Source organism: Nannospalax galili, unplaced genomic scaffold (assembly GCF_000622305.1).
Source record: "Nannospalax galili isolate Female #2095 unplaced genomic scaffold, S.galili_v1.0 scaffold25, whole genome shotgun sequence".
Taxonomy (NCBI): Eukaryota; Metazoa; Chordata; class Mammalia; order Rodentia; family Spalacidae; genus Nannospalax; species Nannospalax galili.
Window position 1 is genome coordinate 2,428,750 of NW_008355642.1, and position 26,660 is coordinate 2,455,409.

General features: G+C 36.7%; 1 protein-coding gene across 12 annotated transcripts in view; it reads left to right on the plus strand.

Moving 5' to 3' along the window:
• Acsl4 (acyl-CoA synthetase long chain family member 4) overlaps positions 1 to 26,660 on the plus strand; it is a 103,067-nt gene that overhangs the window by 34,764 nt on the left and 41,643 nt on the right. For 2 of the 12 annotated variants that reach the window (XM_029556060.1, XM_017803135.2), the window contains 9 exons: positions 1,371 to 1,444; positions 4,115 to 4,159; positions 14,451 to 14,981; positions 15,266 to 15,443; positions 17,156 to 17,265; positions 19,655 to 19,793; positions 22,109 to 22,259; positions 22,414 to 22,537; positions 25,662 to 25,733. In XM_029556060.1, coding sequence (XP_029411920.1) covers positions 14,631 to 14,981; positions 15,266 to 15,443; positions 17,156 to 17,265; positions 19,655 to 19,793; positions 22,109 to 22,259; positions 22,414 to 22,537; positions 25,662 to 25,733 — 1,125 coding nt within the window. In that variant the 5' untranslated portion in view covers positions 1,371 to 1,444; positions 4,115 to 4,159; positions 14,451 to 14,630. Of the gene's footprint in view, positions 1 to 1,370; positions 1,445 to 4,114; positions 4,164 to 14,450; positions 14,982 to 15,265; positions 15,444 to 17,155; positions 17,266 to 19,654; positions 19,794 to 22,108; positions 22,260 to 22,413; positions 22,538 to 25,661; positions 25,734 to 26,660 lie in introns of all 12 variants that reach the window. The other 10 variants (XM_029556062.1, XM_017803136.2, XM_029556059.1 and 7 more) reach the window with 9 other exon arrangements.

Sequence of the window (26,660 nt, forward strand, 5' to 3'; positions counted from 1 at the left end):
TATATATATATATATATATGGAAACACATATACATATATTTAACACTTTCATTAATTTCTGAAAACAGCACCAGCTCATGTTTCATATTTCCAACCCTGGGCCTACAATCAACTACTCCAAAGAACCTGGTCCCCTTTATTGGAGAAAATAATTTGGAAACCCAAGATTTGGCCACTGCTCATTGCCACTAGGGTGTCACTGCTTCTGGGCCTGAAGGGCAACATTTTTCCAGACAGGGTTCTACTGTGTCACCCAGGCTACTTCAAACTGGTGACAATCTTCCTGCTTTTGCTTCCCTAGTACAAGAATTATAGGTGTGTGCCTGTGCACTGGGCTCTCAAGGACAAATTTTTAATAGCCTAAATATCTAAAATGATCATATGCTGACTCACCAGTTCTGTTAGAAATATATCCTATAGTAGCAGTGGCATAAATGTGTTGATAGAAATGTCCATGCTCTGATTCTAAAAGCAAGAAATTAGACGAGTCCAAATGTCCATCAATGGAAAATATGTACTGTGATATGGACATACATTGGAAGATCATAGAAATGTTTAAAGATGCATCTGAATGTGGTGGCATGGAGATATGTGGAAGAGTTAGATTTTTTTTAAATGCAAGTTGATAAAGTGTATAAATAGAATGACTCAGTGTTTGCTTAAAAATTGTGTGTTTGTACTAGAATATGCATAGAAAAAAGACTTCACATTTGCCTACCGAAATTAGAGTCACTTATTTCTCTACATGATCATATAGAAGGACTATTATTTTTTGGCAGTACTCAGTATCAAATCCAGAACCTCACTCATGCTAGGCAAGCACTCTACCACTAAGCCATGTCCCCAGTCCCCAGTTTACTTTTACTTTATTTAATATATTTTGTGTTTAAAAAATTTTAAAGTCATCTAATTTTTCTATCAAGTACCACTCTAGTCTATGATGGCAGTAGATAGACTTTTGGAAAGATGTACTTGTTTTAATCTTTTTAAAAATATGTGACGTAAAACCCCAGGATCATTTTTAGCCCCCTGGGACACACACAAATACTCTTTCAGGGAAAGAAAAGAGTCTTTATATTTTAAAGTCTGAGCAGTAGTTTGGCTTAGGGCAATTATGTTGTCCTATTTTAACTGAATTATTTTCTTGTTTCTTTTTTTATTACAATCAATTTTAAGTATTCATTTCCTTTTTTAAGATTTATTTTTATTAGTGGGGCATGGTGGTACATGCCTTTAGTCTTAGCACTCAGGAGGGAGAGGCTGGTGGATATATGTGAGTTCCAGGCCAGCCTGGGTTACATAGTGAGACCCTCTCAAAGATTTATTTTTATTACTTTTTATATTATGCTTATGTGTGTCTATGTCTGCAGGTGGGTTTATGCCCATGAGAGCAGGTACCCGCAGAGGCCGGAGGCAGTGGATTCCCCTGGAGCTGGAGTTACAGGTGATTGTGAGTCACCCAGCATGGGTGATGGGAACTGAACTTGGGTCCTTTGCAACAGCAGCTCTTTCTTAAACACTGAGCCATCTCTCCAGCACACAAGTATATAGTTATTTGTGGAAATTTTGGAGATTAGTAAATCATCGTAAAAACACAAAAAGCATAAAATATTTAAATAGACTTAATATTTGGTCTGCATATTGTTAAATTTAAACATGTAAAATTTAAAACACGTGCATCTCTCTAGGAGCCATATATGCTGCTTTGGGCTTGTATTATTTTATGACATCAATATTTTTAAACTCTTTAAACTTCCTTCTAGTATAGGAGTTTTTCATTTACAAGTACTTATCAACATATTTTTATATAGTTCCCTAAAATAAGATGCATAAAACACCATTATCGCTTAGGAAATTGTTTTGAATTGGACTAGCTAGAATTTACTTTAGATTTGAACATAATATGCTGAATTCCTTAGTCATTTTTCACACTTTTGAACCACCCCATTTTCAACTTAACATTGATGCGTGAGACATTAAATACAGGAGGGCAATTCATCACGTTTGAAACATGCTATCATAAATTTAGTATTGAATTTTAAAATGTTTTCAAATTATTGGCTAACAGACTAACTTGCTTACAGAGAGGGTCTAAACCAGACATTTAATGGTTTGTTAACTCTGTTCCCAAATATGAGGGTTATCTGAAGTTTAGCTATACTGCCTTGGAACACTTTGGAATTTTTTAAATGTCATGTGTTACTCTTTTGTTAGCTGTGTGGACATTGTTTCTCTCCCTTCTATTTGGTGAGTTTGAATTTCTTAGTTCTATTTTCTGTAACTGGTAACTTTTGTTACTGTATTTTTTCACATTACCATGGTAATGTTAAGTAGAAACAAATCATATGCTTCAGTGTGTTAAAATTTTGCTAAGCTAATTCATTTAAAGACATTATAACTTCCTTATATTAAAAAAAAACCTTGCCTATCCATGAAAGTAAAAAAAATCTGAGTGAAGTTTGATCTATAATTTTAGCAAATTCATCCCTGTGCCTGATCATCTCAAAATAGACCTGCTTAGATCTGCTTAGGTCCTCTATATTAAATTATTTCTTCCATTTATTTTAATAGCATGACTAGAGAGGGTGCTGTTTTGTAGGGGAGGCTAGGAGAGAAGAGAGGAGAGTTCAAGATTATTTGTTGTGTAAGAAATTGTTTGGCTAGATTAGAAAATGTAATTTGCTTTCCTTTTCTGGGAAGTCATTGCTTGCTTTCATTTTTTATTTTATTTTATTTTTTGGTACTAGGGATCAAACCCAAGGCCACAGGCACTACCACTGAGTTACGCTTTCAACTCCCTTTTCCTATAATGAAAGAAAGGGCTTTTGAGATTTTAGGCATTGAAGTATTTTATTTTATTTTGTATTGAAGAGTATTTTCTGCCAGCTGAGTTTGGACTAGAGATTGGAGCTGAGTAAAGATGAAAGCTCGAACTCTCAGGTAGCTAATTTTCCAAATTATGCACACTAGTGAATAGTTCTGTATCTCCCTACCCCTTCCTCCTACATCTTTCTGCCACCTACCGATCTTTAAATGATTTTATGGTTGGGTGATTTTTATCATATTCAGTTATGCGAATTTTCTATAGGAAAGCTATGTGATTTGTATACACAACTATGAAGTTTTTCTTATACAACAGTTACTTTGTGAGCTCTTTGGATTTTAATATGTGTATATATTGCTCCCCTGCCCTGTGTTAATAACAAATGGGAGAAAAAATAGTAAAATCTCAGGTAGCATGACCTGTTGGTAGTCAGACCTTTATGTTTAGATCTATACTGAGATTCTCTCCCCAAAAGTAGGTCGTAGATATTACCTTGAAGGTACAAAAAAGTTCTAGTAAATATAGCAAAAGGCTGAATCTGTTAGTGGTAGGTCTGGCTAAAATATTTATTTGCACTTCTAGTAGTACAAAGCAAAAAACTAAAGTTTCCAGTTCCTGCCAGCTAGTCAGATTGGTGAGATAGTTACGCAGATATTTGTTCTTATGAGCATGGGGATATCTAGATTCAAAATCAAAAACAAGAAAAAACCTTGAAGGGTTATTCTCATAATACTATGTAAGTAGTACTGAATACTGCTGCATAGAATGTTTATGAATTGAGGAAAAAGTTTGGGTGTCTACTTAGACCAGTGTTGTATTCATTTTTGGAAGAACCTTGCATTGTTATGAAGGAAAATGTTTATTTTTGATTCAAATTGGAAAGTTACTAGATACTCAGACATTTGAAAGTAGAGATGCTGCTTGGCACATTGACTAGTTTCCTGTAGTATGATATTGTCAGTCTTTATGTTGGATTAGTTTTGACAATGAAGAAATCAAAGTACAAAGAAACAATGAAGAACATGACTTCTCTCTGTGGTCAGTTTCTCATACTTTGGACAACTGTGTCATTGAGTCTGGGTCAGTTAACATCCCTGAAATCATAATGACAGTATTTCTAATCAGGCACTCATCTTTGAGCAACTCATCTTTAGTAGTTTCTTTCCTTGCCTTGGTAAGTGACTTGTCATGAGCTAAGCTACACAGAAAATGTGAAACATCACTTGTTTTTCTTTTGTTGGAGTTCATTTCCCATGTCACTATACTCATAAATGTTGTCTCTTACTGCAGATTTAAATCACAGAAGATATACCTGTTCTTAAAAAGAGGAAATCTGTAAGTATGTGTCCTTCAAAACTTGTAAATATATAGTTATACCCTTCATTTTGAGGCTGTTAAGGGACCATACTAAAGTTAAAAGACAATATTTGGAAAATAAAATGGGAAAACCTTTTTAGTCTGTGCAACTTCTAGAATTGCAACAATTTGTCACTCATTTATAAAAGGAAAAGTATAATTAAATCCTTTCTTTGAGTCATACCAAAAATGGAGTCAGCGATTAGAATTCAACTCTGATTGCTGGGTCCTACAAACTCTACATCTTTGGCAAACTAGATAGCTTCCTGGTCTGTTAAATGAGCTTAATAGCAAGTACACAGTAATGCACTGTAGCAATTTATGCATGCCTCACAAATTGAAGTTTATTTTAGTTTCCTGGCTATTTTTGAAATAGATTTAAGTCTATTTCTGATGCATATAACTTTAAGTATCAGTACTATTCTTTACTGAGGTCTTCCTCTGGACTATGATGTGGAGTAAAAGAGCGCTTTACATCATAGTGCTTGAGTTTTAGATCTTGAAAAATACCTCGTCCAGTGGTTCCCTAATTTTGATTTTTAGATCATTGTTGGCTAATGGACTTTTTCTAGTCTACTCTGAAGTTTTGAAAAAAAGTCATGTGTTTTTGGTTTTTTATTTCATTTTTTGTTTTATCCATATGAGTGTTAGGCCTGCATATATTTAAGCACACCCGTGTCATGCAATGCCTATGGAGGGCATAAGAGGGTGTCGGATCCCCTGGAACTGGAGTTACAGACAGTTGTTAGCCACCATGTAGGTACTGGGAATCGAACCCTTGTCCTCTGCAAGAGCAGCCGGTGCTCTGAACCTCTAAGTCATCTCTCTAGCCCTTTTTTAAAATTTATTTTAAAATATTCTAATATATTGTTTTATTTTTTGTATATGAATGTATTTTCTGGATGTATGTAGATGCACTTGTGTAGTACAATGCCTGTGAAGGTTAGAAGAGGGCATAGGATCCCCTGGAATTGGAGCTGTGGACCGTTAGCTGCCACGTGGGTGCTGGGAACCAAACTCAGAACCTCAGGAAGAGCAGCCAGGGCTCTTAACCACTGAGCCATCTCTCCAGACCCCTTTGTTTTTATTTTTTAAAGCTAAATATTTTCAGTGTACAGGATATATCGTTCTCAATTTAGAGAGTTACACATGTTCTTCATTTTGTAAAATGTAAATGGTAGAGGTATTTTTTATGTCCATATCTGGCAACAAATTATCAGCTCTGTGTAATTATCCTCATTATCCTTAAAAAAAATTAACTGGCATTTGATATATTAAAATCTGACTCCAGGTTCCTCATTTTACATATGAGGAAGCAATCATTGAGAAGTTAATTTGTTTCTGGTTTGTCAGCTCAGCAGCTCTGAGGTGGCCTCTCTAGTCGTTCTGGTCTTTTGAGGATTGATTTTATTGTAATAGGTTATGAACTTGAAACAGGAGATGGAGTAGTTCTTCTTTGCTAGTAACTTTCTGATTTTCAAGCATAAATAAATCCAAAAGACTTTATGTTCTTACATAGCTAAGTGATAATGACCACGCGTTAGTTTGCATTAGAAGATTATTAAATATAGCCATTGATTTTCATAAACAAGCCAGAATTTTCTGTCTCTGAATTCAGCTTCTTTAGGTTACATACTACCCCATGACTGATAAAGTAGTAGCAGATCAATAAGGTTAGCATTTCCTTTGGAAAGCTGACAAAGACTGATGCCATTGTGAGGATCCATTTATCAAACTTCTATAGTTATTTCCCCACAGAGAGTACTGTTTTCTCTCTTGTGCATACACATCTACACACTCAGATGCATATTTATAGCAGCTGGTCCTGCAGCAATTAGGCTTGGCCAATCCAGGTGTCTCCAATTTAGACTTAGGTAGACCAAATACTCCTAAAGGCGAAGAGTAGAGATTTCAAAGCATTGGCAGAACCCCTGGCTGGTTATGTTTAGGAGTTTACAGATGTTCCCTGTGGCTCTTTGGAGGTTCTCCATCAATTGTCATACCTTTGCCCAGCTATCTCAGAATAGGTTTTAAAGTATAAATAGTTTCCTTATTGCCTTTGCCTCACTTACCTTGGTGAAACATGAGCCAGGTCAAGCACATGAATGTAAGGAGAAAGAAGAGCATGGGATTCATTTCCAACCTTAACATGGAGATAGATGTTAACTTTAGAGTGCTTTTCCATGGCTTCATGTATTTGATTTGGTGTAGTTTCCTTTTTTCTGTTAAGAATATATTATTAATTTTTGAAATATTAGAAACACCCATAATAAATCATTAGGGATAAAAATTCCATTTGGGGATTATCTGCTATATTTGAAATATGTGTCCTCTTCTTTACTAGCATAGATTGGCCATGCGATTTCAATCTTCAACAGATTTATCAGTGTTTAAGTTCTTTTTTGGTACTGAAGAACAGAGGGATCTCTTTTTTAAATACTGTATATTACAATATACTTTTACGTTAGGGTAGTTAGGGAGCTGAACTGTAGTGACTTTTTGGCCATTTCATAAGTAATAGATTAAGACTATGTTGCATAAGTTTATCAGTATAAAGTACTAGGAAACAACATTGGCTAAGCACCATCCTATTAAACTGCCTCCTCCTCTAACAAACAGGGAGGGCAAGTCATGCAGTTTTTAAAAAAGGACCTAGTTGCAAAATTCTACCTGTAACACAAAGATATTCCTGTGGGAAAGCCTGCTGATTACAGGATTTGGGGTGTTTGGAACTTAAACTCACAGTTGACAGGTATTCTTCAGTTGTAATACTTTATTATAATGAATATGTAAGATGACGGGAGATAGATATATAGTCCACAATAGATTCAGACATTCCTTCCTTGATAAAAACAGTCACTGTTACTGTAACTTGAAAATTCCCTTCTGCAGCTGTTACTTTTGGTTAACATATGATAAAATCATAAATGGGTTCCAATAGAGAAAATGCTCCCAGTAAACTAAAGGCTTTATAGACAAATTGAAAGGGTTACAGTCATACAATAGGTAATTTATTTTTTGCAGCAAGGCTTTGTGCACTTAGTTTCTGTGTACAGTTGCTCCTTAGCCGCCACTGTAGAACTTGGACACATTATCGTTGTGCGATCTTACTCCCTTTGACAGCCTTGTCTCCCCTTTCCATGTTTGATAAGCTTTGATTGTAATATCATGCTTTGCCAGTAGGTGCCACTTTCTAATAGATTTCTCTTCAGAGGTCTTTAAAGCTTTGGATTAAGTTATATGCAGTCAATTCTCAACTGAACGAATCTACATACATATTTAAAAATCAATTGTATTTCTATTATATAAAATGAGCAACAGACATACAATTTTACACCATATATGGGAAGTGTGTAGGCAGTAACACTGAGTCCTAGATCTCCGCATTTCAACATACAGAGATAGAAGCCCAATTATACTAACCTATGACCTAGATAAAATATCTGATGCATTCTGGGGATCTTTATAAGGCATTATGGGAGGGAGAGAACTCACATTATGCTAGAGCATGAAGGAGCATCTTCAACATGGCTGCTGGGCTGCTTTCTTTGCTGAGAAAAGCTGGGAAGAGTCTGGCACGATGGCAACTTCAGGAATTAATGCCTCTCCAGGTGATGCATTAAACAGGTTTGCTTAATCTTGTGAGAGGTGCATCCAGAGACCAGTCATGTTGTGAGGTACTTTTAATCAAAACAAGTAGTTACAGGTATAATATGTTGGTGAAGGACATACATATATAGTTATATATATACTCTCCAAGGTTTATATTTTCCCTTTTTTCAGTTTTAATAACTGAGTATAAAGTTTGCTTGTATAGATTATTTTATATGGGTTAAATCAAATCAATCATTGCAGTATAACAATTTGAATCTGAGTTTGGTGAGACTGACAAGGGGACTCTGATATACATTTCATTCATGAGATGATTCAGTATTGCAGATTATCTGGTAACAGTAGATCCTGATAGCTACTCTTAATTCATTTATTGTCTTAAAATATGAACATTTCGTCAGTTTTAATCATTGAAGTGTGAAGTAAATTATATTGGGATACATCGCTTTAAAGTCTGATTTCATTTACCAAAAGCAGTCATTCTTTCTATAACTTCATATTTCAGCATTCTCACATGTGTTTCAAAGTCATTTGAAAGTTTTTAATAGTGTATGAAATAAGATTTTTTTATTGCACTCCACCCTTTTAAGAAATCTTGGTGATGCAACATCTATTTAGAAATATGATCTTTTAAAGTATAACAAGTATTCTTATCTGGTTAATCTTTTGAAACTTTTTATATCATTTTTCTGATTTAATGTTTGATGCATATAACTAAGGGCAAATTATCTCTATTTGTTGTTTAATTTATTCATAAGTAATGTGTGACTTGAAAATATGATTTTTCTATAATGACATTTGTATATTTAACTGTTGATTTTCAAATTTAATTTTTTTATATTTTCATAAAATCTTAGTTCCAAAGATATATGATATTAGTTTATTAGTATGGTGGTAGATACATTGATCTTTGCTTGATTTTGTTCATTTTCTGAAACTTTTGTAAAAATTATCTTGGCATTAATCATCTTCAGTTTATTGGTTTTTCTTTTTCATCTTAAATTGGTGTTTTGCTACATGCTTCTGGTGGAGATAACTTCTTTTAAATTCAGACATTAATAAGTATACAGTGTTCACTTTGGGCACTAGAGCTTAATGTATTGCTAATGCTTTTTTGTGTTTAACCTATCTTGGGGTATTTGAAGTAACTGGAATGAAATACTTAGTAAATTTAACCTTAGAACAAAATAACAAAACAAAACAAACCCAAAAAACTGTGTCTGATTCTTCACTAAACCTTCTAGGATTTCTGGACATCTGAAGGGCTTTTTGTGTCCTATACAGTGCCTTGGGTTGTAGGACAGATCATTGTTCAAAATTGTTGCCAATAAGGGCTGTTTCTCTTAAATTTTGAGTAGTCCAGTATGAGCAGACAATAGAAAGAAAAGCATAGACTTGAACATCAGATAAACCTACATTCAAATCCCTACTCTGCTGTACTAACTTTGGCAAATTGTTTAATCCTTGGCATTACCTACAAGGGGTTCTATGACTAATAAAATGCAATAAAATATCTAAAGGACTGAGCATAGCACCTCTCCAGCAGTGAACGTTCAGTAAGTATTTATGAAGATGGTTCTGATATGGAATAGTAAAGTTTAGGAGGAGCAATTAACTATCCCATGAGTGAAAATGATGCCTTCCCCTATCCTGATGTAAAAACCCATTACCTGATTTCAAGGAAGCATAACTCAGAGTTCATATCTTCTTATGAAGGGGACAGCAGTATATTTTTCATACAGGGAAGGACAACATACCTTTATGAAAGGCATCAGCAAAAAGCCACAGTGTAAATTGTGTAACCTTTCTGCTTTTATAACGCTAATCTTTTCCCTCTGCAATAGGGAGTTTTTCCGGTTTCATATTTTCTATTAAGCAACCAATAACTTATTCAAGTTTCTTTTAATTACTGAGGGTTTTAAGAGCATAGTATTTCCCAGAATATCAGTATGATATTTTATAAAGTCTGACTGAAATTAAGTACATTCAGACTGTTGTGCATGTGTATATTTCACTTTCTAATTCAGAACACTCTCATGTACATTCTGATTCAACACATTTATTGAACACCTAACACATGGAAGGATGGCTCTCGGTGAGGCTTCAGCGGCAAACTGCCTCATCATGAAGCTTCTTTTTCTAATGGAACATAGATGATAAACATGAAAAATCAGAGCAGTAGTATATTAGTGAAAAGGCGATAAGGAGAAAAACAAAACAAGAAAGGAAGTGGAAAACATATGTTTTTAAAGGAGAGTGGTTCAAGAAGGCCTAACTGAGATGCTATTTGGATAAAGACAAAAAAGATGGCAAGGAAATGACATACACAGGTATTTTGTGAGACTAATTCAGGCAGAAAGAACAGTAAACACCAAGGCCCTAAGTCACAGGTGGTCTTGGCATGTCCCAGGAACAGTGAAAAACAAGTGGGGCTGAAGCAGTTGTGCCAGGAGAAAGCATTGCAGGAGGTGACATCAGAAACTTGAGGAGTAGGGAATATGCAGAAACAGGCCAACCTGGCCAGATGCAGGGGTAGAAGAAGAATCGGTGGCTGAGATTTGAACTTGCCAAATTAAGGTACTTAATAGACTTGTAAATTTATCCATTGAAGAAACAGTTAAGGTTATGTAAATTTAGTTTAAAGGAGACTTTCAGGCTTATGTGGGAATCATCTTCATAAGAATTTTTGAGACTACAGCCTCAGCTGCCCTGGAACTTACTATGTAGGCCAGGCTAACCTTGAACTCATAGATATCCTCCTGCCTCTGCTTCCCGACTGCTGGGATTAAAGTGCGCCTCCATGCCCAGTCTCATCTCTGGTATTTCAATCTCTGAGATCACTGCAGGAGTGAGTGTAACTAGAGGACCAGCTGAAGGACTGAACACTGTAGTATTTAGAGATCAGGGAAATGAGGAAGAAGTGGTCAGGAAACCTGAGAATGCCATAGAATAAGAAGAAAACTTGAATATGGTGTTCCAAAAGTGAAGTGAAGGAATTCCAGGCCAGAAAGGAAGCAACTATATTAATGGCTGCCTGTGGGAAAAAGATGAGGACAGAGCTTAAATGACCTGTGGGGAAGTCATTGGTGACACTGATCAGAGCACTTTAGTTGAGTGGTAGAGAACAAAATCTGAGTGTAGTGGGTATCAGAGGCGACAAGAGGTGGGGACTGGGCAGCAGAGTTCATAGACAGCTCTTTATAAGGATGTGTAAAAGGAGGACAAAGTGGGCTCTAACTGAGAGTTAGATACAAGAACGGGACTGCTTTTTAAGATGAAATGCTGATGAGAATGATTCAGTAGAGCAGTACCACCACATCCATGAGTAGACAAAGGCATAGTGTCCCAATAAGAGGCTAGGAGCATCAACCGTTCATCTAATCATGGAAGAGAGAAGAGCATATGTCCACAGAGGCATGTAGATGTGTCCATAGAGTTGCAGGTGCGCTCTTGTGGAGGCCATCGCCATAGTATTCCAAAATTCTCTGCAAAACAGAAAACCAGATCAGCAGCTGACAAGGATGGAAGAGGAATAATGGTTGTCAGAAGAGAGAGATATGGCAAGAAATTTAGAAGGGTAACAGTGGGTAGACTGGTTCAATATGGTTTCTGTGTATCCTGCAGAGCCTAAAGACATTAGGCACAGTGATACATTCCTTCAATTTTACCTGTGTGGGTGCAGATTAGGTGGGGAATTGGATTGACCAGGTTGTGGTTTAGCCAAGTAAGTAAAGCAACATGAGACAGTGACAGTAATGCTGAGACAGTAGGCCCGAGGCTGACCATGCTTGCCCGTGGATTTAAGTAAAGGAAGACAAAGGGTTCCCTGAAGGAAACTGATGTAGCCAATGCAAACAGCATTCCCCTTTTACAGATGAAGCTACTGATAACAGATTTCAAGTGACAGATTACATCACTTGTTCAAAGTCCCACTTGATGGTTTAGCACACTCACTGCCTGGGATATCAGACTTCTTTGTAGACGACATTTCATTTTCCCTTAGTACAATAGCAGAATGTTGATGTTCATGTGTATGTCTCTGAAGTATTTCTCTTCTACCAAGACTTAAAAACCAGTATGTGTAAGCATTAAATATATAATATGGTAAAGGAATAAAAACATACATTACAGTTTATATTCGAATAAATTATAAGTCTCAGAGGTAACTTTCTAGTACTTCGCATATTTTTTTACCTTAAGTTTAACAATTTGTCATTAAGGGTGGGTGATACTGTCCCTTAGGGGCATTGTAGAAATTTGAAGACATGCCTTTTTATCCTTAAACCTTGTTCCCAAGAATTTATATAAACAACTGAGTGTCTTCTGTTAAGGGAGACACCTTCTATTAATTAATCAGCTTTTGGACTTTTTATGTGTCCAGTAAGAAATTACATTAAAAATTTTGCATGTGATTAGCCTATCTGTGACTGTCCTTTAAAGTTTATTATGGAGTATTAAAGCACCTTTTTAATAAGTAAGAGGTAGGTCTAATAGAGTTTAGAGCTACTGATCTCTGTCTATAGGTAGCTGCCCAGATGCTTGGAAATGATGTCATAACCAGTACCAAAATGAAGAATAGATATTGTGAATAATGTAGGAAAGTAGAGAAAGGAAAGATTATTGTGGAATAAAGGCACTTAACAAATTTCAGATAGAATAGTGGTGATCTTGGTTATTTGTTAATCTACCACAGACACTTGGCCTACCTTATCTTGAAGAAATGAATACCAGACTGACTTCTCAGACCAAGAAAGCAATTTATGGGTGTAGTTTAAATCAGAATTTAAATTTGGAAAGGCTCAAAGAAATCATACGCCAGAAATTCTTAGTTCAGGGTTGGTGTCACCTATGGGGGTTCGTTGAATGTTTTCAGGAAAGCCATGAATCCCTTGAGCGTATGGATGGATCACTTCACAAATCTTTCTGTAATGAATAGAATTCATAGTTTTCACTGGATTTGCAAAGGATCCATTCCTTTGAAAAGGTTATGGTCTACTTGATCTGGTCTAATCCCAAATCTAGATAGATCATTTGTTCAAGGTTACGCAGCCAGGTAGTGGCAGAGACATGTATTGAACCCCAGTGTCTTCAAGTTTCTCATTCATTTCACCACACTCAGCTAAAAGATGTAAGCCAATGCACAGGTGGGATTTCACTATATCAATTTCCATTAATCCCTGTGAAAACAAGCAACCATTCTGCAGTGAGGTGAATGAAGTATATTTCCCTGAGTTGAGGAAGGATGGGTTTCAGTTTCTCTCTTTCAAACAAATTAATATTTAAAATTTTGTGGTTGAAATATGCATTTACTCACCAAAAATAGCTTTCTCAGTGGAAGGCAGAGTCCCTGAGAGATGTTACCCCTGAGGATGCTACTTAAGTTTCTTGGTAGTAGCTTTTCAGTGGCCCCCAGTTTACCCACTAACCAAATGAAAATTACTTTGATCTGTCAGATCCTAAGTTCCCATTGCCTGTTTAGCCAACATCCCATGCCCTGGTCAAGCTAGTATATCTTACTTATTCTGCTTCCCTCCTCTCCCAAACTTCTTTCACCCTTTTCTCTGTATCTTCATGTGGCTACCTAGCCAACTGCTCTCCATTCTTCCCCCATTTCCAGGTGTCTGGCATAGGGTCCATCTTAAAACCTATTGATCACCAAGCCCCCTGCTATGTACTCTTGGCCATTCTGTGTTTCCTCCAAGTCTCCTGGCCCCTGTTGTTTGTGCTGCACACTGAGCACTCAGTTATGTATCGCCTCATTGCTCCTCAGTTACAGTGCTTTAGTGGTCACCTTGGGAGTGGAGTTCCAGGGGGTTACAGTGGGACCAAGGACATCCCAGATCCTGCTTTACCTAGAGTAACTCGAAGGACATGTATGGGCAGTCTGCATGAGTCTTATTGAAAGAAATGGTTTAGCTTCTCTCCCTGCTCTGACACACCCTCCCAGTTTGAAACAGTATTAGATCCGCTGTACATGCTAACTGCCTCGGGTGTACTAACTTCTAAGAGGTCAGGGCCAGGACTTCATATGACCTTAGATATACACTACTTGTCCAGGGCCACTGGGGTGCTTTTGAGCACAACATGACCACTTGGGAAATAATTTTATAGTTGTGTTGTTCCCGTTTGCAGAATAGAAGGTAGCAATCAGCATTGTCTCAGAAACTTACCTTAATAAAGAACTCAGGATAATATTTCTTAGATGTTCTTTGAATAAGAAAACTAACTTGGTAGGTTGCCCTCAGCGCTTCAAGGTTGCCTAGTTTTGATAGACCGCTTTAAGAGAAATTTCATTATTGGTGTAGTCTGTTCTCCCAGAGTTTGTCTAAACCTAAGAAGCAACATCATGTATTCGTGGAAGCATAAAATTACTGTTCCTTGCCTGACAGTAGAATGATGCACAGAGTACCATTGTACACTGTTGCAGTAAAAGACAGACATTTATGTCAATCACGATTGAACTTAAAAAGTGCCCAGTATTTCATACCAGTTACTTCACCTTTCTGTATTAAATTAATTATATAAACTAATAAAGATCTGAGTATTTAAATCAATTGTGCTATCAACTGGGTAATATTCTTTTGGGTTTTTTTTTTTTTGTTGTTGTTGTTGTTGTTTTTTCCCTATTTTCTGCCTGATTCGTTGTCTTTACCTACAGGTGTATTTTATTATCGGCTTCCAAAGATTACTAACTTTTATCTGTATCGCTAAAATTGAACTACCTTGGCTATACTGCTCCTCTTGCTGCTACTTCCATTATTGCCTTCTTCAAAAAAATAAGGCTTTCCGAAGCCAAAGACTTACAAGAAATAAGCACCATTTTAGAAGCCTTTCCACTATGAAACTTAAGCTAAATGTACTCACCATTATTTTGCTGCCTGTCCACTTGTTAATAACAATATACAGTGCCCTTATATTTATTCCATGGTATTTTCTTACCAATGCCAAGAAGAAAAACGCTATGGCAAAGAGAATAAAAGCTAAGCCCACTTCAGACAAACCCGGAAGTCCATATCGCTCTGTCACGCACTTCGACTCGCTAGCAGTCATAAACATCCCTGGAGCAGACACTCTGGATAAATTATTTGACCATGCTGTAGCCAAGTTTGGGAAGAAGGACAGCCTTGGGGTCAGGGAAATCCTAAGTGAAGAAAATGAAATGCAGCCAAATGGAAAGGTGTTTAAGAAGGTAAGGCAGTTTTGTGCTTTTTGTTCATTTTAACAATAAGAATTGCTTTGTAATAAGTGTGTTTTTATTCATTTGAGCAACAATAACTGCTTTGTAATAAGTCATGTGCATTTTAAGGATGCTGGCACTCTGTCACAGTGCTTTGTAATGAATTTTCTCAGAAGTTCTCAAAGTTTCTGTGTACTCATGTAAGAGGGATTTTAAGACTTCAGTATTTTCAGTAATATTTTAGTTGCATATTTGTATGAATATATTAATATTAGAGAGTGTCTCACTTTTAACAGTTAATTCTTGGGAATTATAAATGGATAAACTACCTTGAAGTGAACCGCAGAGTGAGTAACTTTGGGAGTGGGCTCACTGCATTGGGACTGAAGCCAAAGCATACCATTGCCATCTTCTGTGAGACCAGGGCCGAGTGGATGATTGCAGCACAGACCTGCTTCAAGTACAACTTTCCCCGTAAGTTTCTCATGTTTTTCACGAGGGAGGGCTTGGCTTATATGTGAAGCTTGTTCTTAGATGCTCCTGTTTTTCAAAGTAGGGCTGAGACTAACTCTGCTGGTAAGGAACTTGCATTGTACACATGAGATCACGGTTTTGTTCCCCAGCACTGTGAAAAAGAATAAACATGAAAAATAAACAATATTTGAAATGAATAAGGTATTCCTTAGCCATTTTTCTGTATGAATTATGCCCATAAACCAGATAGCTTGGATAAAGCCCTTGCTGTGCACGTGTGAAGACCTGCGTTCGCATCACCAGAACCCATATAAAGTCAGATGAAGTGGTATGCATCTGTAATCCCAGCTTTCCTACGGCAAGATGGAAGGAGGAGACATATGAGTCCTTGGATGCTCATGGACCAGCTAGCCTGTAAAAAATAACGAAAACCCTGTCTTAAACAGAGTGGGCAGTAAGGACCAGCACACAAACTTGTCCTTAACTTCCACACGTACACTGTGGCACATGTGTACCTGCACACTCATTGTACAGACACACACACACACACACACACACACAGAGAGAGAGAGAGAGAGAGAGAGAGAGAGAGAGAGAGAGAGAGAGAGAAACAGATAGCCAATAGCTCCTATTAAAGGTAACAACTTAGTAGGTTTAGTTCAGAATTTTGTTTTTTAACTGGAAATGAATTATGCCTGAAATATTTAGGGCTTGGAGGTTATGGTTTTTGGAGACTGTAAACCAAAGGACTTAAACAACAAAAGTTGCCTACACAATTTTAATTCATTCTTACATTTTGTGTCCTCTTGTTTGACTTACTCTATTTTTCATATGAAATAACTAACGATCTGCCAGCATGAGGTGGTAGATAACAAGCAAAACTGGGTTGGCTTCTGGATTGTAAGCATTTGTTTTTGCTATTGTACAAGAAATAATTTTTCAAAATTGAGTTCAGAAATGTCTTGCCATATTCTAAGCACTTGGTTATTTCAGGAAACAGAGTGGTGCAGGTTGAGTGTAGGATCCAATGTTTATTTCAAAGAGACAAAAATGGACAATACAAAAATGTTCCCTTATATAGCTATCAATCGTCTTTAACAATCAACAGTGGAAAGTGACTGTTAGTGACCATGTTGCTATTTCTGGTTACCAGCCAAAAGCTCAATTTCCATGTCCTAAGTTTAGCAGTTCTTGCTCAATTCTGACTGATTTTGGTGTCTTTTTATGGTTTGTCTGGTGGGTTCTTATCAACAGATCTACTGGCCTCTAGGTAGATCCTATAGGATTTCTTCTATGTGACGTCTAGGTATGGAGGTCACCAGTCTGATAAGAAATTGAACTTACTGAACAAGCTTTTTCAAAGGACAAAGGACATTATTTGTGACTAGTCATCTAATATGAGATCCTGAAAATTTTCAAAAAATTTTCCGTTCTTTGGGGCAATAATTAATGAAAGTGTGTACCACAAGGGAGTCCTTGCTGGGCTGTCTCTGACCTGACTTCAGCTTGGACCTGTGGACCTTGAGCATTTCAGTTTGATTCCTGGGAAACTGTACGGTTAATTTTGGGGTACCAGGGAGACTATGAAATAAAATCAAACTATAAAGTGTTTTTCTATCTGTAGTGTACCAACGGTAAGGCCTGGCTTAACTAGCATACCTTTCTAAAATTGTTAATCATCCAATAATTTGTGTTTGCTTTTTATTTTGTAGTTGTGACTTTATATGCCACACTTGGCAAAGAAGCTATAGTTCATGGATTAAATGAATCTGAGGCTTCCTATCTAATTACTAGTGTCGAACTTTTGGAAAGCAAACTGAAGGTAAATATTTAATTTTTTTAATTTATTTTTTAACCAATACATAAAAACGTAAGGGTACATATTAATGTGGTACCATGTGATGTTTCACTATATGTATGAATACATTGTATAATGTTTAAATCAGCTTTGATATATGTATTCTCAAACATGTCTCTCATTTCTTTATGGTGAAAACTTATATATACTTAAAAAGGTTTTGAAATGTATGATATACTGTCATTGTAGTCATCCTGCTGTGCAATAATAGTATACCGTATTCTGTTGCTCCTATCAAACTATAACTTAGACTCGATCATCAAGTCTTCTTCCTACTCCTCCTCCTGTTTTCCCAGTTTCCGGTAACTGCAATTCTCTCCTCAAATTCTATGAGCTAAACTTTTCTCACATTCCACATGAGTGGGATCGTATGTTACTTATCTTTCTGTGCCTGTCATGACTTACAGTAATGATAGTTCCAGCCAGGTTGTTACAAATGGTAGGATCACATTTTTTTTTAATAATAGCTGTATTGACTTACATTCCCACCAACAGTGTGGAACGGTCTGCCTTTCTCTATGAACTTGCAAGTACCTTTAACCTTTTTGATATTAGGTATTGTTATGGGAACATGGTAAAATTTCCTTGTGGTTCTTATTTGCATTTTCCTGATGATTAGTGATGCTGAGCATTTTGTTATGTATTGACTGACTATTGGTCTGTTGTCTTTTGAGAAATGTCTACATAGATCTACTGCACACGTTCAGTTGGGTCATTTGACTTTTGCTGTTGAGTTTCTGGGGTTATTTGTATATTTGGGGCAGCAGCCCTTGGTCAGATGCAGAGCTTGCAGTGTTTTATCCCATTCTGTGGATTGTCTCTCCATTCTAATGATTGTTTCCCATGCTGCTCAGAAACTATTTAGTTTGCTATAATGCCATTTGGGTTTTTGTTTGTTTTTGCTTCAGTTTTCTGTGCTTTTGTGGGTTTTATAAAAAAAATCCTTTCCATTTTAATGTCTTGAAACAATTCCAAAGTGAGACATCTTCCCAGCCCCTTATCTTTTTGAAGAACCAAGTCTTGGTTTCATTTGTTTTAAGTCTTTTTAAGTCTCATTTAGTTCAGCTCTGTTCTATATCACTCTTTCCTTCTGCTGTTTTTGGCTTTGATTTTCTAGTTCCTTGACCTGCGGTGATGGTTTCTTTAAGACCCTCTCTGCTTTTTTGATAAAGGCTTTGATTACTATAAACTTGACTGTTGATACCACTTTTGTTGTTTTCTAGCTGTTTTTAGTATCTTCTGTCTCCTTTGTCATTTGTTTCAAGAAAGTTATAAATTTCTTTCTTGATTTGTTTGCTTCAGTTGTTTAATTTTCATTTATTTGCATAGATAACAAAGGTTTTCCTGTTAGCAATTTCTAGTTGTATTGTACTATGGTCAGAATAGATGCTTGGCATTATTTTCTTTTATAAAATTTATTTTTGTTTTTATGTGTATGAGTATTTGCCTACATGAATGTATGTGCATCACATGCATGCCTGGTGCCTAAGGTTAGAAATGGGCACCAGGATCTCTCGGAACTGAAGTTAAAGATGGTTGTTAGCTGCCCTATATGTTGGGAACTAATCCTGGGTCCTATGCAAGAGCACACTTAGCCTCTGAGCCTTCTCTCCAGCCTCATTTGATATGATTTTAACTTTAAAAGTTTGTTGAGACTTGTTTGTTGTAGTCTTTTCTCCATTTCTTACTGTAATTTTGAGGTTAAATGGTGTACTCTAGTCATGTATTTTGATCTCTTGCTTATTATTTTAATTTGCCTAGCATTGATATTTGCTTTCATTACTGTAAGGCTTACAGAACTATATCTTGTGGCAAGCCACATTAAGATATTAAGAGAAAGGCATATAATCATAATATTAAGCTGGGCGTGGTGACCCATGCCTTTAATCCCAGCACTTAGGAGGCAGAGGCAGGCAGATCTTTCTGAGTTCAAGGCCAGCCTGGTCTACATGGCAAGTTCCAGAATAGCTGGGGCTACAGGGAGACCCTGACTCAAAAAGACTTAAAAGAAAGAGAGAAAATACACTAGTAAGTAAACTCTACTTGTGTTCCTGTCCACTACATTTAAACATGTTCATACCCAGTTTTATATATTTCTGTATTTCCTGCCTTATAACATCTTAGTGTAGTTACCACTATTTTTAATCATTTTGGTTATTTTGAGTTTCCGTCCTAAAGACATGGATGGTTTATGTATATTGTGTTTACAGTATCACAGCACACTGAATTTGTCTTTAATTCTGTTTAACAGTGAAACTTTCTTTTAATGTATGGTAATATTAACTGATAGGACTTGAAGAGAACATTTTTGGCATACCAAATTAAATAGCTGGGTTTTCTTTCTGCTTGACAGACTGCATTATTAGATATCAATTCTGTTAGGCACATCATTTATGTGGATAATAAGACCATCAATAAAGCAGAGTACCCTGAACGGTTTGCGATTCACAGCATGCAGTCAGTAGAGGAGTTGGGATCCAAGCCAGAAAACTGTAAGTAAAGCAGTGAAAATGAATCCCCTCATCTATTCAAGGTTTGGTATTTTAGCAGTTTAATAAAAGAAGTGACACGAGTAAAAATGCTGAAGGTCTCTGATTAAGGTTTCCTTTTTCAATTTAAAAGTGATCAAGACTGCATATGATTAACATTTTCTTTTCATTTCTCCTGAAAGAAATAATCATCTAAAATTTGCTTAGGAGTTGAGTTATAATAAATGGCCTAGACTTTATGGCAGTTTGTCTGAAACTTCCCTTTTTTAACTTAAAAATTTTTATTTTATATATTTGAGTGTTTTGCTTGTATGTATGTAAGTACATATACCATGTGTGTGCAGTGCCCACAGAGGCCAGAAAAGGGGCTGCCGATCCCCCGGAACTGGAGTTATGGATGGTTGTTAGCCTCCAGTAGGAGCTGGGAACCAAACCTTGGTCCTCTGCAAGAGCAGCCAGTACTCTTAACAGCTGAGTCATCTTTCCAGCCCCACCTCAGAGAATTTTACCACTAGAGAATGATTATGTGTTCACAATAATGGGTGTAGGTGACAGCTTTCTACCATATATCAAAAATGACAGTCAGTCACAATAATGGGTGTAGGTGACAGCTTTCTACCATGTATCAAAAATGACAGTCAGTCTGACATTTTACTCTGTCTACAAGTGAACAAGTAAGTGTGCTAAATTTCTTGAAGACGGCAGAATTTTACTTTACCGGAGAAACAATTTTTTTTTTTCTAAACTCAAAACAATAGTCAGACTTATCATGTTAGCATTTGTGTCATAGGAAAGAAACTGTGAGCCTAAATCTTTTATTATCTTTATTGTTCTGGAGAGTAAACATGCCTGATTTCACTCTGGAGAGAGAGACTCTCTCAGTGTAAACACGCTTTGAAACGACAGCCCAGAGGAGATCAGTGCTGCTGTTGGCAAGATGCACAGAAACAGGAGAGGTCCAGGGAGAACTGTCTCTTACCACCAGGCTGACACTGGCAGATAGTGTATTCTTGACTGGGAAGTTCTGATCAGCAGGATCTATGACCAATTTGGATGATTCACCAGAGCATTTTGACACACAGAACTTTAGAGGAAATTTAGCAATCCTCGTAATTTATTTGAGCACTAATATGGCAGACCATGTATTTCACTGATGTCCATTCATCTCTAGGATGCATAGGATGTATATATTTTTGTGGTACTAATTTTCCTTAGTAAAGAGGATTATCATAATGTATCTTAATACATCATAACATAATTACGTATACAGTTCTGTGCAGTTAGGAAATAAGTACTTGTGGTACTTTACCTAAGCACATAATTATGATGATGATGATGATGATGATGATGATGTATTTCACATGTTTTTAAGAAATGGACAAATGAGAAATGTCTTCTTGTGTGCGTAGACTGAGAACAATGTACCATATCTATTTGCTGCTGCTTCAGTTAATCCCCAACAGAGTTTTTTCAGTTTTGTTCCTAGCAGTGACCGTGGACATGGATTTAGACTGTTTAAGTGTATAACTTTGAGTTTGGTCATTTCAGTGGTATATCTTGCTTTTTAAAAAAATTGGTATGTAAAATATGATTTTTTAAAACATTTAAAAAGTCTTGCCTTTTTATACTGTTATTTAATTCTGGTATCTGTGCATTTTTGGCCATTTTAGTGTACTTTTGGAAGGAAAAGAGGTTACTGGATAGGCATGATATCCTGTCTTAAAAGTACAGCTCTAGTGTGCTCTACAAAAGTTGGTACCTTGGAATTTTAGAGTTGAAGTCACCTTAAAGATCAAGCCTTGTTTATAGGTATCAATCAGGGGCAGGTATGAGAGTCAACTTTAGAACTCTTGATCTATCCCAGATGTAACTAAATTGGAATTTTCAGAAATGGAGTCAGAAATATTATTGTGGCAGTGCTCTGCAGGTGATTCTAATGCCCACCGTGGGTTGCGAACCACAATCCAGTTTAGCTGACACATTTTAGAGATGAGATAATTAAGGACTGAGGAATTTACACATGATGTTATTCTCCTGATTTTCTAAAACCTTAGAAATCCTTCCCAAACACTGCTCTGTACATAATACTATGAAGAGTTATGAATAGATGGGGGTTAGGCTAACGATGTAGAAAAATGGGCCAGATTGAGTTTGAAATCCTCATTTCAGATAACCAGAATTTGCTAAGCATTTTTAATTGGTTGTCAGTCTAGACTATTTGTTGACATCTGTATGTATCATTTTGTAAAATAAAAATACCGTACTGTCGACTAATTCAGCTTCTCAACTGAAGAATATGTGTTGTTTTATTCATGTAGCAAGCATTCCTCCAAATAGACCGACTCCTTCAGACATGGCCATTGTGATGTATACCAGTGGTTCTACTGGTCGACCTAAGGGAGTGATGATGCATCATAGCAATTTGGTAGCTGGAATGACAGGCCAATGTGAAAGAATACCCGGGCTAGGGTAAGAGAGACAGACACTCTGCTTCATTCTTTGAAATACAGAGTTTACAGCATTTTGAAAACTCAGTCTGTAGTAAAATATAAAGTTCTTGATGGTATGTTTGTAATTTAAAATGCCTTCTTAGGAGTTGTTAAAATGTTTCTCTTTGTTTCAGACCAAAGGACACATACATTGGTTACTTGCCTTTGGCTCATGTGCTAGAATTGACAGCAGAGATATCTTGCTTTACCTATGGCTGTAGGATTGGATACTCTTCTCCACTGACACTGTCTGACCAGGTGACAAACTTTTTCTTCATTTTTGATCATACTAAGCTACATTGTTTGACTTATTACTAAAACATGAAATGTTTTTATTCAGTAAAATGTTCTTTGTGGTGTCAAATATACTTTTCTGAACCATATGTAAATGACTTGGTTGTTAGCATTCCTTTAGGCACATATTTTAAAATTATTTTGAAATAATTACCTTCATCTTTCTATATGAGGTTTTTACTCTGGAGAGTGTGATAGGATACAAATCCACTGACTTTTGACAAAGTGTTCAGGAGCATTAGCTGGTTCTTTAGAAGAGACAAAGTATTTAGGCCTAGTTTTCTCCCGAATTTATTCTTGGCCTGTGCCAACCAGTACAGTAGGAATTAGCCACATCATTAAATAGAAATTGATTAAAATCAGATTTAACATGCTTGGTTTCTTGCTTTCTCTAGCCACATTTCAGATTTTTCAGTACTTATGTGAGCAACTGCTGTCATGTTCAACAGCACAGATATGGAGTAATTCCATCCTTGTAGGAATTCTACTGGACAGCAAGCAGCACAGCATCTGCAAGGGCAGCCCTCAGGTGTACACTGGCCACTCTTCTCCTTTCTTTCTGTTGTTCATAGTGGAAATCCCAACAGCAGGCAGGATTGATCATAGAGTTTTAGCGCATTTGAAGTTAGAAGTTGCACAGATCTCTTATGTTTCTTGTTTGGATTAGTTGCTACAGAAAAGCCTCAGGAGGCATAGGGGGAAATCCTTTAAGGTAGCTGTAAGGTTCTAAGCATTCAGAAAGGTAAAGTAAGTATAGTTAGGAATGTCCGGTCTTGCTGCTCCCATCCTTGGAGGCCCAGTAGTGCTTTCTCAGACCTCTGGGCAACAGTGCCTTTTTGGAGGAGTCTGATGGACTGTACAGGTTATAAGGACATGCATCCTAGAAATATTTTTTTTCATTTTTTTTGTATAAATACCAGTTTAGGGAGAGCATGACATAGGTTGTATTGTACTAAGACAAAATAGTTAAACATTTTTTGGATTTAAAATTCTAAAAGCACTCGTGTGTGTGTGTGTGTGTGTGTGTGTGTGTGTGTGTGTGTGTTTCTGCTTTTCTGTCCTCAACAGCTATCAACTTTGTACTTTGTAGAACACAATCTGTTTGTAAGAATGGGTACTACTCCACTTAACTACATCACTTGTCCTGAAGATTACATTTAAAATCTGCTAGGATAGTAAAAGCGACTATGTAAATGCTGAAATGAGACCTTTGTCTAGTAAGGTCACAGTAGACTCGTGGAGAAGACTGGCCTTAAATTGTTAAAAACACGTTTTGAAGAAAAACCTGTGGTGATTATGCATTGAGGCATTATAATGGGATTTTGTTGTGTTCAGAGACACTATTGAAATGTGAAACCATTTCCCTAAGCTTTGGCTTTGCTTTTTTCCCACTGCCTTTCTGAGAACAATAGCCTCAGTATGGGGAAGGAGAGATAGAGTCTGTTGCTGGTCTGACTTAATACTTGCCAAGTTCTAGGACGTTAGAAACCTGTTCCATACACTTCTTATCTGCTTTAAAATGAACTTTACTATAGGGATTTTGAATTTTACTAGGAATCTAAAACTCAGGAATCATTATTAAATAGGAAAACATGAGAGAACCAGAGACATGTAGCAAGTGATAGAAATATAATAACAACCAGGATTACTGTAATTAAAGGCAAAGGAACTGAAAATATGGCATCACACTTTTTGTCCCAAGCATTTTGAATAATGTATAGTCAATGTCTCTTACTAAGAATATAATAAAAACAAGGAAGCCCTCTGTTGGTCCTGCTGCTCTGGACTGTTCTACAGTTAAGAAAGGAAGGAAGGAAGGAAGGAAGGAAGGAAGGAAGGAAGGAAGGAAGGAAGGAAGGAAGGAAGAAAGAAAGGAAGGAAAGAGCGAGTTCAGTGACACACAGGGCAACTCCCACCTGAAGGATTTGAGAGCCCCTTTTCCCTCTGCATAGTGTGCAGGCAGACTTTTGTATAGGTTCCCACTCACAAATGTGCACACACTCATATCCATATAAAATACGAGTTACCTTGTTGGCTTTCTCCATATTTAGGAAAAGTTAAGAGAAAATCAGTTGAGTTCACCAGCAGAATCTTCTGTATGGCCAAGCTGGAACTTAAGGATCTCACTGCTTCTTAACAGCAAGTTTTCCTCTTCCCTGTGTTAGTCTGATTAACACGCAATTCATCTGAATTCATAAACTAATGACTACATTATAGGAGATTCTTCTTTCTAGTTGCATTTTTCCGGTGGATGGCTTTATCAGCTTTCTACCTATTGATCTGACATTTGAAATCCTAAATGCTATTTATTAATGGAAGAAAATGTGCACGTTGATGTATGTATGTGCATATTACCACTTGGCCACTGACATGATCCTTACTGTGCTACCATCCAGAACGTTGTCAAATTATTATTTGTGTGATCTTTCTTTAACACTTTATTTTTTACATGTATGAGTGTATTGCATGAAGGTGTGTAAGCACACTCCAGTCGTGCAGTGCCCGTGGAGGTCAGACGAATTAGTTGGATCCCCCTGGAACTGGAGTTTTGGACGGTTGTTAGCCTCCATGTGGGTGCTGGGAATTGAACCCCGGTACTCTGCAAAAGCAGTCAGTGCTCTTAACTGCTGACCCTTCTCTCCAGCCACTGCATTTGTGTGATCTTAATTGGTGCCCATATGATGATGATTTTCAGCTGTATCTTTGCCTATTGGTTGATCAAAGAAACTTAAGCATACCTTCGATTTTGTTTTAGTAGGAAATCTATTTCAATGGAGCTTTGTGTGCATGTACATTTCCTTGAAAATGTAGTCTTTGTTATATTTAATGGTTCATTATGAATAAGAATCTTTATCTCATCAACACATCCAATTCTATTACTATTCTGGATGAGATTTTCTCCTCGAAGGATAGCTGAGATGTGCTAGAAGCCAATTCTACAGAATAAAACACTTTTTGGACTTGCAATAGATGGTATAATAAAAGATTAAGTCACATGTGTAAATTCTGTCTTTGTTTTTAATACTTGAAATACATTGTTTTGTGGCTGGCATCTCTTCCCCTGATTATGTGTTTTTTGTTAATGCAGTCCAGCAAAATTAAAAAGGGAAGCAAAGGAGACTGTACTGTACTGAGACCCACACTTATAGCTGCTGTTCCGGTGAGTACAGATATTCATATGAACAGAAAAGGGTCACTTAAACAATTTCTTGCTCACACTTCTGCTTTTTAAAAAATACTATTGTATATATTTGTATACTTAAAAATAATTTTACTTTGTTGAGGTTTTGCCATTTGTGATCTATAAAATTTTATCAGTAACAAAGGTGAAATGGCAGGCTTCTGAAATGTTTGCCTATGAGTGTTTGCTGATGTTGAAAATTAGGTGATAAAACTGATCTTATTCAAAGTGAGGCACAGTCATGATATCTTGAAGAAATGTACTCTATAGGTCATATTGTTTAATCTCATTATTAAAAATGATCAGTGAAGCCCCTCAGCTATTCTAGAGAGCTGAGGAAGCATCTTCATGGTTATGGAGCTGGTTAGTGACAGCTATGTTAAGCAACACTCCTCATTTGCCCTTCTCATGAAGGGAGCTTCTGATTTGCCAACCTCCCTCTAGTTCTTCCTAAAGAAAACTGCCAATTTCAAAGAGTTCCAGAAGGAAATAAGTTTTATTTCATACATGCAAAATCTTTTGGTGAAATATTGCTTTTAAAAGGAACATGATATTACATTTGAAATCCTTTAGAAACATTTAGTGTGGTGTTTGAGATTTGTCTAATCTAATATGTTCTAGGCATATTTTCACTTGGGAAACCATAGGAAGAAGTTTATCACTCCTGCGCCTAGTGTAGTCCGACTTGTAGTTGTGTCCCACTATCGTCACAAAACTACTCATGTGCAAGGAAAGGCTGCGATTAGATAATACATTGTCCAGTCCACATTTTTCTTTTCTTTTTTTTAACTTTTAAAAGAAATTTTATTGAGAATACCATACATGCATATAAGGTATTTTGAGCAAATCCACTCCCACTCTCTCCTCTCCGACACCTGCCGTATTTCCCCATCACTCACTTTTTCT